The sequence below is a fragment of the Lactuca serriola genome, chromosome 5, assembly GCF_051521515.1.
Source record: "Lactuca serriola cultivar US96UC23 chromosome 5, Lser_US96UC23_V15, whole genome shotgun sequence".
Taxonomy (NCBI): domain Eukaryota; kingdom Viridiplantae; phylum Streptophyta; class Magnoliopsida; order Asterales; family Asteraceae; genus Lactuca; species Lactuca serriola.
Genome location: NC_136412.1, coordinates 149,334,638 through 149,349,497, shown reverse-complemented (window position 1 = coordinate 149,349,497; position 14,860 = coordinate 149,334,638). Strand labels below are relative to the sequence as shown.

Sequence of the window (14,860 nt, the reverse complement as noted above, 5' to 3'; positions counted from 1 at the left end):
ATATTGACGATTTTCAAAATGACTTGTATTCTCAGGGAACTAGTAAGCAGGTACCTAAGATCCGGATTTGTTGCATTTTGGAATTTCTTACTTTTATGTCATTTTTGTGTAATTTATGAACAAATACAATATGTTAACAATGTAAGTTTGTATCTTTAATGTATATTGCTTGGGTTGCTATGTCCATTTATATTCAATTGTTATGATACTATACAATGACGTCACCTGCCCCCGGACGTTTCCGTCATCCTGGTTTGGGGGTGTGATAGGGTTGTCGCTCTCATCATCCTACTGTTTATTCTTTGTCAAAAGAGAAGCACTGATTGCTTTTTCTTGGACGATGATCAATCTAATTGGTTTATTTCTTTAAACACATAAACACACACATATATTTACAGATCTGGGTTAATTTTGAATAAAATCATAGGAAGATGATAGCGTTCTGGTGAAGCTAAGACCGATTCTTAATTTTCTGGTTTTGGAAGCTTTGTAGATTTCTTGATTGGATTTATACAAAAATTGTACTTTGTGTATTAAAGATGGTGTTTTCCACTTACAAGTGAGGTAAAAAAGACAAGCATGAGAGAGAGAGAGAGAGAGAGAGAGAGAGAGAGAGAGAGAGAGAGAAGGTATTTTGTTTTTGTTTTATTTTTAATTAAATGGAAAATTAAATAATAAGGGGTAAAATTGTCTTTACAAAAAAAGTTCAAACAAAATTAGACCAAATTTACAAGAAAATGAAACTTTTGGACTACTAGTGTTAGTCCGAACTTTTTTGGCCCAAACATACAAGTTTTCACATACCACAAGGACCATTCTTATAATTTTGTCTTGAATTTAAATAGAGGAAGGGAGTAATTTAGAAAACATCTAATTTTCCAGGACTGTTGAAGCTAAGATATTTGCAAGAGGGACTAAACTTGTAATTCACTTCAAATGTTGTTGAATGCTTTCATCGATTAAAAACCCAAAACCCTAGCCAATCGTGCTCGCTTCCTTCCACCTTGCTTTTCCTATTTCTAGTAAAACCCTCCCAAAACCCTGCAAGTCACAACCTTTGTCTCTCGCCCTGTGAAAAATGCCTTTGGGAGATAATTTAGGAGACAAAAGCGACTCCAGATACTGTGGAGTAGAGACCGAGTTCAATGATGACATGCCTCATGTTCTTTCCCATAACATCAATGGCGGTTTTGATTTCGTCGTAGCTCCGTTGGTTAGTTTTCTTAGTCACATATGCATATATTCTCGTAATTTGTATGTGTATTAGTTCATCTGTCTGTACATTTTGGTTTTCTTATGATTCGAGTGTTTTCACTCATCCATGCCTTCTGCAATGCTCTTCGTTTTAACGGGGAACACCGAATTGAACGTGATACAGCGTCATTAATTAGGGAGAAATTAATAATTTCATCATTCTGGGTTTAGCGAGGACTTATGGAGTGACTGATGAACTCTATTGATAAAAAAAAATAGAAGCTTCTGCTGCATTGCACTTACACATGAACTTTTTGACTTCTGAATTACTTAAAATACCGATTAAGTCGCCCTAATTCGGGTTTTTAGAACAGTTTTCTTCATCATCATTGGTTTTATATTTCAGATGGAACCTGGATATAGACCTAGCTTAATTGATAATGCTAGCAAAGATTCTAGTGTGCTTCCTTTTGCTGGATCAGATTTGGTTTTAAGCCCATCACAATGGAGTAGTCATGTTGTTGGTATAATCTTATCCCTATTCTTCCATTTTTCAGTATAAAGCTTCGTTTAATTTTCTTTCTATTAATGGCTTCCACATGTTATCAGGCAAGATTAGCTCATGGATTGACTTAGATTCAGAAGATGATACTCTTCGTGAGGACTCTGAAATTGCTTTGAAGCAAGAATTAGCTTGGGCTTCTCATCTGTCTTTACAGGTTAAAAACATGCAATGTTTGTGCATTCTTTGATTACAATTTTGATTTTTTTTAACCTTAAATAACATTTTTCATTTTCAGGCATGTCTTCTTCCTACACCCAAGGGTCCATCTTGTGGTAATTATGCAAGATGTGTGAATCAGATTCTACAAAACCTCAATAACATGCAGGTGTTGATAATTACTTAATTAGTTTTTGACTTTTACATATCTCACTTTTCATTTTCATTTTTCTTTATTCTTATTCTTCATTTCCATTCCAAAGTTGTGGCTTAGGATTCCCCTGGAGAAGTCTGAAGTTGATGATGATGCTGTCAATGGCATGGTGAGTTCCCTCACATGAGTAAAACAAAACAAGGGCAAATTTGTAAAAATGTTATGATTTTCTTTTTCTTTTTCTTATAGGCAATAGAGATTACAGACTCTTGGGAATTATGGAATTCTTTTCGTGTTTTATGTGAGCATCACAGCCAGCTGTCAGTTGCCCTTGATGTTCTGTGAGTAGAATTTAAATTTTTTCTTTTTTATTTATATATATAACATCTTTTAAATGATAGTAATTATTAACTCCAATTATATATATGTAATTTTAGGTCTTCATTACCTTCTGCAAATTCACTTGGGCGTTGGATTGGAGAGCCTGTTAAAGCTGCTATTCTTCATACTGATGTACACATACATATAACCAAACCTTAATTTTTATTTTTTTAAATGTAATTATTTTAAATTAACATTTTCTTTAATGATCTTCAGTCTTTTCTAACAAACGCACGTGGCTACCCTTGTCTATCTAAACGTCATCAGAATCTACTCAACAGTTTCTTTTACTATTCAATACAGGTATATTATATCATTTTATTGCTCTAATGACATAATAAATGTTTAAATTTATATCCACTAGGATTAATAAAAAAAGTCTTGTAAAATTTATTCAGATTGTGCTTTCTGGAAAACCAGTGCATAAGCTTCCTGCAACATCAGGTGTAAATCAAACTGATAACTATGCCCAACGTGAGTTTCCATTTTTTTCAATAAAGTTGTCATTTTTTTTTAAATTAAATTTAATATTTTGTTACTCAGAAGCTCAAAGACATGACTTAAGGTCATATTTGGATTATGTTGGGTATTTATATCAGAAAATGGAACCCCTTCCTGAACAAGAACGATTTGAGGTGAGGTGTCCATTATTAATCCAATAATCCATTTTTAACATTTTTATAAATATTATAATATGATATCATATTATTATTATGCAGCTTGGATATAGGGATTTTCTACAATCTCCCTTACAAGTAAGTTAAGTTGTTTTTGCAAAATTTTTATTTTCAGGGATTTTCTATTTATCTTTATTGACTATTCTGTTCATTTCAGCCTCTCATGGATAATTTAGAAGCCCAAACTTATGAAACATTTGAAAAAGACAGCGTCAAATACATTCAGGTATTTTTTATTTAAATCAATTTGTAAATATTCTTTTTTTTAATTTATCTTTTGATTTGTGACAGTATCAAAGGGCAGTGAGTAAAGCATTAGTGGATAGGGTTTCTGATGAGAATGCATCTGCAACAACTGTTGTAAGCCTTATTATTTTTCTTAAATCTATTTTTTTTCTTGAAATATGTATTTTCTGATGCCCTTTTTTGTCATTTTACAGGTGTTGATGGTTGTAGGTGCTGGACGAGGACCTCTTGTTAGAGCATCTTTACAGGTAAAACTTAAAACAACATCATTTGAAAATATTATTTATTTATTATTATTATTTTGTGAATAGGCTGCTGAAGAAACTGGACGCAAGTTGAAAGTTTATGCTGTAGAAAAGAATCCAAATGCAGTTGTCACACTTCATGTAAGTTGAGATTTTCATTTATTTTGTTTTTTATTATTGATAATATAACTTTTGTATATATTTTTTTTGAATAGAGTTTGGTTAAATTAGAGGGATGGGAGAATAACGTGACAATAATTTCATGTGACATGAGATGCTGGGAAGCTCCAGAAAAAGCCGACATTTTGGTACACAAACTTTTTATTTTTTTTAATTACGTACTTTAATAATTAAATAGTATTAATAATTTAGAAATGTTTAATTTATTTGATATTTAGGTGAGTGAATTACTCGGTTCTTTTGGTGACAATGAGCTCTCACCCGAATGTCTTGATGGAGCTCAACGCTTCTTAAAGCCAGATGGAATCTCAATTCCTTCATCGTATGTATTTAATATTTTATTTTAATATAATATTTCTTTTATTTTTTTTTATCGATTTTTTATTCTATACACGTATTATTGTGTTAGGTATACAAGTTTTATACAGCCCGTGACTACATCAAAGTTATATAACGATGTGAGTCGTTTCCCTATTTGATTTTATTTTTACTTTCCATTTTTTTTATAAAAAACTGTAGATATTGATTATTTAGTATTTTAATTTTAGGTGAAATTGCATAAAGATCTTTTACACTTTGAAACCGCTTATGTTGTAAAGCTACACCGTTTGTCCAAACTTTCTCCATCTCAATCTGTGAGTTTTTACTTTTCTTCTCCATCTTTTCACATTTTAATAAAAGTGTTTTTTTTTAGTAAAACCAAATTTATATTTTTTTTAAATCAGGTTTTTACATTTACACATCCAAATTACTCCCCCAATAAAAGTAATGAACGATACAAGAAGCTTCGATTTGAAATGCCGAATGATACTGGATCAACTATTATTCATGGTAGAAATTTTTTTTCCTTTTTTTGGGATTAATGATGTCATATATAGAAGTTTATTTTTTTAAATTTTTTTTAAAATGTGGGTTTCTAGGGTTTGCTGGTTATTTTGATGCAATACTATATAAAGACGTGCATTTGGGCATTGAACCAACAACTGCAACACCAAATATGTTCAGCTGGTGAGTTTCCATGAATTAAATTAAATCTTTTTTTTTTTTTCTTTTTTTTATAGTAATTGTTAATTATTAGTATTTTATTTGTACAGGTTTCCAATATTCTTCCCATTAAGGTCACCCATATACGTGAAAGCAGGGGCTCCTTTGGAATTTCACATTTGGCGGTGTTGTGGCAATACCAAAGTAAAATAAATTATTTTTAATTGTGGAAATCCTTGTTGCTATAATATAATTAATAATTAATTTGTTTGTGTGGGTTATATATAGGTTTGGTATGAATGGTGTGTGACCTCTCCAACATCATCTCCAATACACAACTCAAATGGGCGTTCATATTGGGTTGGTTTATAATCCAGTTTTGTAAAACGGGCGGGTTTTTTTTAATCCGGGTTTGTGATATTATATGTATACGAAGCCTTTTTTTTTTTGGGTTAGTAAGATGACAACTGAGGCACTTTAAATGGAAGTTTTTTGCTGGTTTTTATGGAGAAGGATCTGTTTGTATTTATTTATACCACTTTGCTTGAATGAATTAGTTCTTAAATTAAGAGTTCACGTTGATGCTCTTTCAAAAAAAAAGAGTTCACGTTGATGCTTTTACTTTTTGTTGTGATTTTATTCTCTGGAGTTGGAGTTATAATGTAGACTTGTAGATTAAGGCTGTAGATTTTGAGACTAAATTTATAAAAATAAATAACTAGATAACTACAAATTTTTATTTATTCGCGTATCATAATCTTTGGAAAAGTCTTTTATGTTTTGGGTTATTAATGATTAAGTCATTGTTTTAAAAGTCCTTATATTTTTGTTATTAACCATCAAGTCATTGTTTTAACTTCTTTTAATAGAAATAAACAAAATACAGACAATTGTTTAAAGAATTTGACTAGAAATTAGACAACATTTACACATTTGAGATTTTGGTTAGTAATTTTGGGTTTTATCGGTGATCATCTGAAAAGTCTTTGTACTGCAATCTTTTTGTTATATAATATCCTATGTCAACAAATATGATAGAATTTTTTCGTAATACAATATATAAGATGATAATAAGATGACACTTACATTAGACAAATTGAATATAGTAAAACTAACATTCCAACAAAAAAAAATGTAATGTGACAACACCTTTAAAACTATAAAGATTTGCATAAGGTAATATTTCATGATTACATGACAACACCTTTAAAAGGAAAAGATTTGTATAAGGTAATATTTCATGATAAAGATTTACATAAGGTAATATTTCATGATTACATGACAACACCTTTAAAAGGAAAAGATTTGTATAAGGTAATATTTCATGATTATAGTAAAATAATATTTTATGATTACATTAAGATAATACTCTCATTCAAACAAAGAGAATATAATAATATTGTAGAATACTATTAAGATAATACTCACTTAAACAAAAAGAATATAATAATATTGTAGTAAGATAATACTATGTAATTTGTCCGACCAAGTATTATCTTAATATAATTTTACAATATGCTATTTATCTAAAATATGCTATTGACTCGCTATAACCAACAATATTCACTTTTTTACATAAAATATTATCTTACTCTAATTTTATTATCTTGACTAGTAGAGTGTTATTTAATTTTACCACAACCTGTCCTGTCCTAACAGAGAATACAATAATTCAATAACATAATAATATAATAACATCAATAGAAAAAGTCTTTATTATACAAAAAAAATACAATAAGATTATAATATGATAAAGTTTTCTAGATTTTTTTATTCAAAAGAAAATCATTACTTTATTGTTAAAGAGTAAAAAAATAGACTTTTCCAATTAAAAATCAAAATTACTAACTAAAATCTCAAATGTATAAACAATTGCAAGTTTTTTTTGACTTATTTTAAACAATTGTCAATATTTTGTCTTTTTTATTAAAGTACTATGTTTTAAAAAATCTATCGCACTATGGGAATGAAAACTATTTTGTATTTCAATAAACAAATAAAAGTAAAATACTACATAAAAAAACAAATAAAAAAAAATTAAGCTAAACTTTTATTATCATGTATAAAAGCCAAGTGAACATTATTTTTATCAACATACTTTTATTTATTTATTTATTTATTTGTTTATAGAACCGTAAAGGCCAGTTATAATTAATCAAAACTTCTATTTTTATCCATAAAAAGCAACTTTTTACTTGAATTCAGCAATCATAAACATGAAAAACTGGTGAACGCCATTGCCAATGATTGGCATGATATTATATATATAGAAAGAGAGCTCTTTTAACAAAATATAAGAGTGCTATGCTCATTTCATCACTTAAGGTACCAAAAAACCAACAATCTTTCCAAACTCAAGAAATTTTACACACTTTTAGCAAACAAACGAGCCCATGTCCACCAACATAACTTGCCAGCCTTCTGAAACAACACAATATAATACATTACAACATTATACTATTTAAATGGTAAATTTCACAAATGAAAAAAGAAGAGAGATAATTCATATTAGTATATTACCTTGGAAAATATTTACCAAAATCCGTTGGTTTTTCTTCAAGTATACAAAATTACCAAACAAATCCTCTCATTATTATATTAGTTGTAGCATTCTTGTGAAGGGATATTTGATGTCAAAAGTGTCCCTCGAAAACCTCCCTCTGATTGTTGCACCTCCATTTTTGTAGAAAGCTCTTCTAAAAAATCACAATACATATTAAAAAATAAACATTAATTAATTTATTATTATTTATCATTCATCCCCCATTCGTTACACATGACATGACAGTACAACACAACATTAGTTAGTTATACAGACAATGACAGTGACAGTGACGGTAACAGACTGACAGTACCTGCAATGTCACGGTTCTCATGGATCTCAGTATCCGTGACCCATAAAACATCACCAGGGAAAATATACATATCTGCAAGAGTAGATTTTTCTCCATCAACTATCTTTGAACCTTTGTGAAGTATCTGGTTTTCCTTCACAATCTGCAACAAAATCAACTCAACTTTATTATTTCAAATTTCAAGATCAACATAACTTGTAAATGCATGAAATAGCATACCCCAAATGATTGCCAGATCATCATCTTGAGGTCATAGAGAGTTGTGGACCCCGAAACATTTAAATTCACTGAGTTTCCATAAGTTGTCCTTCTAGAACGTTTAGATAACCGGCGATTTGGCTCAAGGATGTTTCCAGAACCTTCTAGAATGTATTTTGGAGGCTCTTTCCCTCGAACAAAACAAATGCAAATATCCTCATCAACATAGTTGAGCTTCTTCCCTAACTCTAAGCTTTCTCTTTCACCAATGCAATCTTCACACACCTACAAAATATAAGTAGTAGTTGCAATTTGCAAAGTCATTCTCAACAAGTATAAATAAGGGGTAAAATTGTAAAATGTACCTCAGGATAAGTTTTGATTATTGGCCCTTGAGATTCAGTGTCACCATTTACTTCATCAAGAGAGTTAACATTCTCCTCTGTGATTGGCATATCTTCAGATGTTCCCATTAAAATATCTTCACCAGAATTACTTAAATCAATTTCAGCAGTTATCCCTTTTTCCTCAATAGCATTCCAGTCTTTACAGAATGAAGTCCAATCATTTTCAGTGATAATTGTCAACTCATCTACCTACAAAAAGCAAAATCATCAGCTTTACACAATGTATAAATTTAAGTTTACTTTATATCAAATGTTCTTACAGCAGGAGCCTTTTGGAGAATTGCACCACGTTTTCTTACAAGATTAGGAGGCCTTTGAAGAAGCTTTGAGTGCTATTTTAAATACCAAAAAGAACTGCAATTAATTTACATTTAAAAAAAAAAAAAAACTAAACTAATGTGTTTGTTTCAAATAATAAATATCAAACAAGCACCTGTACACATTTCAGTGACTCAATGGTGATACTGAGGTTTTCTGGTTTTTCAATAGAAGATGCATTCTTGCCACTTGTCGTGATGTAGGTTCGCCACGTGGCAAGCCATGAAGATGGCAACAAGTAGTATCTATCTTGTGGGAAAAGAGGTACACTTTTCCCAAGAGCCAATTTCTCATGAGATTGGCGTTGTTTTAGTTTAAAATCCCTAAAAATTTGAAGATTCAAATCAATACAAAATTAAAAAATTATAAAAACCCTTCAAAGTAAGGAAAAACACCGAGCCATAACCTTAGGCTATCTTCTTTGTTTGTGTCATTAGAGAGTTTAGAACAGCAATGAGAGCATGTTTCAGAGTCTGAAGGAAAAACCATACAGCCAATCATATCATCAGGCTTCACTTCATTGGATGCTTTATAAATAAATTCCCACAAAGTTTCTGGAATTAGGGCACGTTTGGCTCCAGCTGCTTGTTCAGGCATAAGCTGATCATGCTCACACCTGATTGAAGCTGTTGGCCCAGTATCCGCATCACATGGAGAGTCAATGTTTTTTCTTCTTATCCATTGACTCAACCTAAAACTCCCAAAAAAACCAGTTAAATAAAAGAAATGTAAAATTTAAATGGTTGTAACAAATGTAATTAATAAATAATAAGTAATAACATACCATGCCTTGGATATGTAGTACAAAGGTCCATCAAGGGATTTTCCAGCAAGAGCTGCTTCTGCATATTCTTTCATGACACTTCTTCCATCTCTATAGCTATCAGCACTCACTGTAGCACGTGCTGTTTCCTTAAGACACTCAATGCAGCAGTCGTTTTCACCTAACTCGGGCCCACCTCCATACTTGATTGATTCACAAGCAAACATAAAAAGTCAAACTCAGGGTCAAATACGGAAACTTCTCATCTTTTGTTAAACCTAAACATATTAATTACATAATACCTTGGAAGATAGTTTATGCCAAGCTGTGGCTGATAACCTTTTCATGGAGCAAATCTTGGAAACTGGAACTTTCCCATGTGAGCATTGGATTGAAGTGTTGTCGATTATACTGTAGAAAAAATGAGTTAATTACAACTTTTGAGGAATAAAAATTCTATATGAATTGTGAAAAATGAAAACTTATGACTTTACCTAGGAGTGAAGTTATCAGCCCATTGGCGTAACCAGTCTACTGAAATCCACCAAAATGGCTCCATTAATGGCTTAACAGGAGCTTCAGAGATAACTGACCTTACTTCATGCCGCCTTTCTGTTATAAGACCTAATTTTTCTTCTTTTTTTATCTTGTAATTCTCACAAGAATCAAGATATGACTTGTTTAACTCGTTGACTTCATTCAAAAGATGAGATGGGAGATAAGAATCACAAGATCCCATTTGTGGTTTTATATCACCATTGGATTGATGTCTAAGAGAATACATCAGCATATATGCATCGTTTGAAGAGAATGTTTGTACATCAGTAGTAGCTCCAGAAACATCCATGTGGTTTCCATTTACCAGAGTAGTAGGTTCAGAGGGGCAAGATTGTCCAGGTGGGTGAGGTTTATCACCAAAAGGGTGTTGACCCATGTCTGAGACAGTTTCATCATCAAATTCCCACCATACCCCTGTGTCTTGATCTTTAATATGGGCTACATAGTGGCCACTATTTACAGCTACACCCTTGTGAATCAAAACTGCTGATAAATCATATATCAATTCAGATTCAGTTTCTTCAGATAACCGTTGTCCCATGTCAACATGTCCAGGGAAACAAAATGCAGAGGTTATCTTCTTCTTTGTTGTAGTCTATGAAAAAGTATATAAGAAGGTTAATATGGTAATTGAGATTTGTTTGGTTACAAGGTTATAAAGAATGTTCTTACATTTGGGAGGAAAACACAACGTTTGAGCTGGAAAATAAGGACAGGTGGCAGTGACTGCAGTCTGATGCTACGTGTAGCATTTACACGAGTGGCACATGAGTCACAAAAGTACTGATTGTCCCCTTGAAGCTCTTCAACAGAAAGATAGTCATCTAAACTTTCATCCAAACTCTTCAAACCCTTGACATTTAACTCCACTCCATAAAAGTCTTCAACATTTGATGAGGCTTCTGATTGGTTCCCACATTTTGAACACCTAGGGCACCAAATAAAGTGATGAAAACAGATAAATCCTCATTTACATGAATTACTTTGAGTCAGAAGAAAAGAACTTGTATTTTACTTGCAACATATTAGCATTTGAAAAGTAAACTTACTTGGTTACATGTGACACCCCTCCACGAAAGAGATCTTGAACAACTGATCTTGCTTTTGAAACTTGTGAACAGCTCAAACATTGCTCAAGCAAAGAAAAAAGCAATGTAAGGAACTCATGACTATCTTGCTGAATACCATTATCCAATGCCAGTGCTTCAATGAAAGGAGCTGAATCAATAAATGCCATTTTACTAGCATGAAGCTGAGCAAAGAGTCGAGCAAGTTGACCCAAAACAGGCTGTTTTGACAAAACCTCTGGTTCAACAGATAATACACCTTCTCTGAATGACTTGTTCATGTATAAAAACTGGAGAATGCTGTTTGCATAACATGTTGCTCCAAGATTTGTTAGGCCAGCTGGCGTGTTGAGGGAATCACGAAGATCTTTAGAAGGATCGGGGCCCAGTGAGAAAACAATCTCTGATGTCTTTTGCCATAAACCAGATTTTCTGTTACCATTTGAAGGTGGAATCAACCCACAAAAGCAGTTGGGATTATCTTTTGTGTTTACTCGACACCCTTGACATACTGGCTTCCCAAACATATATATCTGCTTTATATCATCCGTTGACACTTCCCCAGACAAGTGAATTTTCCTATCCAAGAAAGGAAAAAGTTGCTACTTAAGTTTTAAGAAGATTATACATGTTACCATAAGTGGTTTTATAAGCTTTAGGACATCGGGTCAATATACAGTAAAGAGGAATTAATTTGGAGAAAACAAACTGTTTTAGCATAAGAAAAACCTCATTACGTCCACAAAACATAGAATGTACTTCCAAATTTGATTTAGAAAAGCACAATGAAGATCATTAGCATCCTACTTGCGTTAAAAAAAAATTGAAACTGAACTTCTATCACCTGTATAATTCAGAAACGATTTCAGCATTATTATCCGATCGTGGCCTCTTGTTTTTGTTGCGCGTGCTTGGCCGATTACTCATTTTCTCATCAATCAACTTCATACAATCGAAAACTGCAAAAAAGAAACCTCAATCAGAAATTTGTTAATATCAAGGGAAAAACCTAATTTTGATTGACGAATGCCCGGGCAAAATTAGGGTTTTGGTGCTAAACTTATTTCAAACGAAAAAAAAAATGCAATGATTTTTTTTTGATCAAATAAATAACAAATTAAACGTAGAAAGTGAATAGATAAAAAATATTACCGATGTAGATTGCGATTGGTGGTGGTCTTTGTTGCAGAATTAGGGTTTATTTAGAAAATTTTGAGAAATTTTGAATCGAGGGAGGAAGTTTGGGGACTCGTTTAAGCCCTGCATAAATCCGTACCTTCACAAATCACAATCACTTGCTCATCCTTTTTATTTTATTTTATTATTCTTCACTGTGTATTATGTCCTTTTTAAAAGATAATGTCTAAATACACAATTTTATGAAAAAATGGAGTATCAATTAACCATTTACCAAAATTACCCATCGTTGAAGTGGTGTTGCATGATAAATAGACCACAACTTTTACACAATGTTTTTTTGTTTTTTTGGCCTTTTCTATTTGTACGGACCACAAGCAGATATTAGCATTTGCAGATTATTTGTTTTTTTTAAAACTGCAGACATAAAAATATTTGCACACCCTCTGTTTGGTGCAAATGTGAACCAATGTCTTCTAACATCTTTAGATATCTTCTAGCTTTAAAAAAACACATATATTTTTATTTTTTTAGTTTTCTTAATTTACATTTATTCTAATTTTATTAATAATAAACAATTTGAGAAAAAAAAATTTACAATACTTAAATAAGAGGGTTCAACGACACAAATATGATATTTTTGATAAATTTATAAATAATGATTTATTTCAATAGTGGTCGTTGAAGATGTTTATATACATATGAAAAAAAAATCATAATAATTGATTTAATTGAAAAAATCGAAGTTTATTTCGATCTATTTATGTATCAAATTCTTTGATTCATAATTACAATGTTTTGATATAACTTTGTGACCAAAATTATTGGTTTTATCAAATATATGTTAATCTGTATCATTTTTATTTTCACTTTTTATACGATAATATATAAAAGTTGATCTAGATTTATTAATTATTTATAACAAGGTCATAAAAATATTAAAATATCACTATGAATTTTTAAAAAAAATTAGTTTATTTAGATTTTAGTTTATGTAGATGTTAAAAAAAAAAAAACAATCTTCTTTTTTCATATTGCAGACGTTTGGTCCACCTCTTCTACTACTGAGGTCTACAAATATGGTCCACAGACTGCATACATTTTGCCTCAGAAAAAACAAACAACACCTTAGTATATCATGATTGATGAAAATCGGTTTACTCTAACAATAAAACAATATTAATATTACTATTGGGTTTTACTAATTCTAACAATAAAAAATTCATGGTAGTGGAAAACAACAAAATTTATTCTAGGCAAGTTAAGATCTAAACCTTATAAGGATCACTAGTCTAATAATATGAACAACAAAGATGGATAAGAAATACTAACCTCTAGCAAAATCGTTTTGTTTGAAGATCTCTTGTGGTTGTCGAATTTCTTGAAGCTTCAGGAAGGTATAACACCCAAAGTAGAATGTCTTTAAGTGACACACCTAAAAGTCTAAATGTTAGAACTTAAAACTAATAGTCTTAAGAGTAGTCTACTAGATTCAAGAAAAGAGAAAAGAAAATGTCAGTCACGAAAGTGAGGGCATGGGGCGAGATTTCCAAGAGGCCGGAAGGGAATATTTATAGTCGAAGGTGACTTGGTGGAAAAGAAACCTGATAAAGATAAATACCAGATTTAAATCATTATTTAATTCAAATCAGATAAGTTTCCACATCCTTCCATAAATAAAAAATATTTCAAAAATCACTAGGGATAATCCCTAGTTGATTTTCATCCCATCTCCTACATATTACATAATATTCTAGTTATTCAACTATTGAAAATTAATTAATATTCAGTATATGTACTTCCAATTAATATTAAATTAATTCTAATTAGCTCTAAATCAATTCAAACTGGTTTCTAATTAATTTATCAAGCTGTGACAAATTAATAAACTGTTTTTATCTCTTTTTTAATTTATATTCTAACTCTTTACCTCTTGAGGGCAATCTTAAAAGGACTTTGTTATTATTTTCAAATTTATACAAATTAGTTATGACATTGGTGTTGGAAATAGATGTCCAATATCATAACTAACTGGTATGTTACGTCCCAAAATAGTAAGTACAAATTTTGATTTAAATCAACCAAACCATCTACCATTCATTTCAAAAACAATAAAAGTATGTCAATATAGAAAATAGTTATCAGAATACAATCCAAAATCATAAAATACAGAACACGGGTGGATGTTGCGTCATCATGTCGGGCCCTTCCCCTTCTAACTGAAAGTACCTGAAAAACATTTTAAACATAAACTGTAAGCACAAAGCTTAGTAAGATCCCCAAAATATCACAACCATACATACATCGGTCCCCGCCCTATACAGATCTATCAATAACATGTGATGGGCCCCGCCCAACACATTCATCAGGTCTCGCTTGGTATACATACAAACACATACCGTATATACGAGAGTCAAACAGACAGTTAGCATCCTATAAACATAAATCAATGGGCCGACATAGGTGCCTTTGACTTGCAAATATTGTGAGGAGAATCACCTCAATTTGAAGATAACCAAAATCTCACACACGTAGCTACTACAAAGCTCCTCACACTGAACACATCCAAACTAACCCTAATTAATAATTAGGGTAATAACCCATTTTCAAAGGTCCAAATCATATTCCCTCTTATTAAGGGTAAAAGACTATTTTACCCTTCCCATATAAAATCCAACTAAACATGGCCCAAGGCCCAAAATAGCCCAAAATGCACTTTTGGGAGTACGCCATGCGTACCCCCTCATTACGCCCTGCGTACTCGATGTCCACAGA

At 31.5% G+C, this 14,860-nt stretch overlaps 2 protein-coding genes across 5 annotated transcripts; one reads left to right on the top strand and one right to left on the bottom strand.

Annotated features, from left to right (window-relative positions):
• Positions 1–980: 980 nt before the first annotated feature.
• Positions 981–5,351, top strand: SKB1 (SHK1 binding protein 1). 3 transcript variants are annotated; one of them, XM_079001068.1, is made up of 23 exons: positions 981–1,213; positions 1,601–1,718; positions 1,804–1,913; positions 1,995–2,084; positions 2,179–2,238; positions 2,319–2,410; positions 2,507–2,582; positions 2,667–2,753; positions 2,849–2,894; positions 2,994–3,085; positions 3,170–3,205; positions 3,285–3,353; positions 3,419–3,487; positions 3,568–3,621; positions 3,685–3,759; positions 3,834–3,926; positions 4,017–4,120; positions 4,208–4,256; positions 4,347–4,433; positions 4,524–4,629; positions 4,719–4,806; positions 4,893–4,986; positions 5,071–5,351. In XM_079001068.1, the coding sequence occupies exons 1-23, from the start codon at positions 1,079–1,081 to the stop codon at positions 5,152–5,154; spliced, it is 1,914 nt and encodes a 637-aa protein (XP_078857194.1). In that variant the 5' UTR covers positions 981–1,078; the 3' UTR covers positions 5,155–5,351. The 3 variants fall into 3 exon arrangements, with proteins under 3 accessions (XP_078857194.1, XP_078857193.1, XP_078857192.1); XM_079001067.1 differs by having other exon boundaries at positions 2,849–2,924; positions 2,997–3,085; XM_079001066.1 differs by having other exon boundaries at positions 982–1,213; positions 2,849–2,924.
• A 1,656-nt stretch (positions 5,352–7,007) lies between these two features.
• Positions 7,008–12,258, bottom strand: UBP26 (ubiquitin-specific protease 26). Of its 2 annotated transcripts, none has more exons than XM_079001064.1 (15): positions 12,101–12,258; positions 11,793–11,907; positions 10,931–11,527; positions 10,554–10,809; positions 9,818–10,476; positions 9,626–9,734; positions 9,345–9,526; positions 8,967–9,251; positions 8,676–8,883; positions 8,503–8,574; positions 8,201–8,431; positions 7,857–8,120; positions 7,638–7,779; positions 7,303–7,478; positions 7,008–7,203 (listed from the first exon to the last, which is right to left on the bottom strand). In XM_079001064.1, the coding sequence occupies exons 2-14, from the start codon at positions 11,894–11,896 to the stop codon at positions 7,381–7,383; spliced, it is 3,207 nt and encodes a 1,068-aa protein (XP_078857190.1). In that variant the 5' UTR covers positions 11,897–11,907; positions 12,101–12,258; the 3' UTR covers positions 7,008–7,203; positions 7,303–7,380. The 2 variants fall into 2 exon arrangements, with proteins under 2 accessions (XP_078857190.1, XP_078857191.1); XM_079001065.1 differs by having other exon boundaries at positions 7,008–7,200.
• Positions 12,259–14,860: the final 2,602 nt, after the last annotated feature.

What these genes read in the sequence shown, in the direction of transcription:
- UBP26 (XM_079001064.1), bottom strand. Translation starts at nt 11,896, where the DNA reads ATGAAGTTGATTGATGAGAAAATGAGTAATCGGCCAAGCACGCGCAAC. An exon ending in ATCGTTTCTGAATTATACAG is followed by an intron (nt 11,528 to 11,792) that starts GTGATAGAAGTT and finishes TTTCTTGGATAG; the next exon opens with GAAAATTCACTTGTCTGGGG. An exon ending in GGCATAAACTATCTTCCAAG is followed by an intron (nt 9,527 to 9,625) that starts GTATTATGTAAT and finishes GAATCAATCAAG; the next exon opens with TATGGAGGTGGGCCCGAGTT.
- SKB1 (XM_079001066.1), top strand. Translation starts at nt 1,079, where the DNA reads ATGCCTTTGGGAGATAATTTAGGAGACAAAAGCGACTCCAGATACTGT. An exon ending in AACTGATAACTATGCCCAAC is followed by an intron (nt 2,925 to 2,993) that starts GTGAGTTTCCAT and finishes TTTGTTACTCAG; the next exon opens with AAGCTCAAAGACATGACTTA. An exon ending in GGAATCTCAATTCCTTCATC is followed by an intron (nt 4,121 to 4,207) that starts GTATGTATTTAA and finishes TTATTGTGTTAG; the next exon opens with GTATACAAGTTTTATACAGC.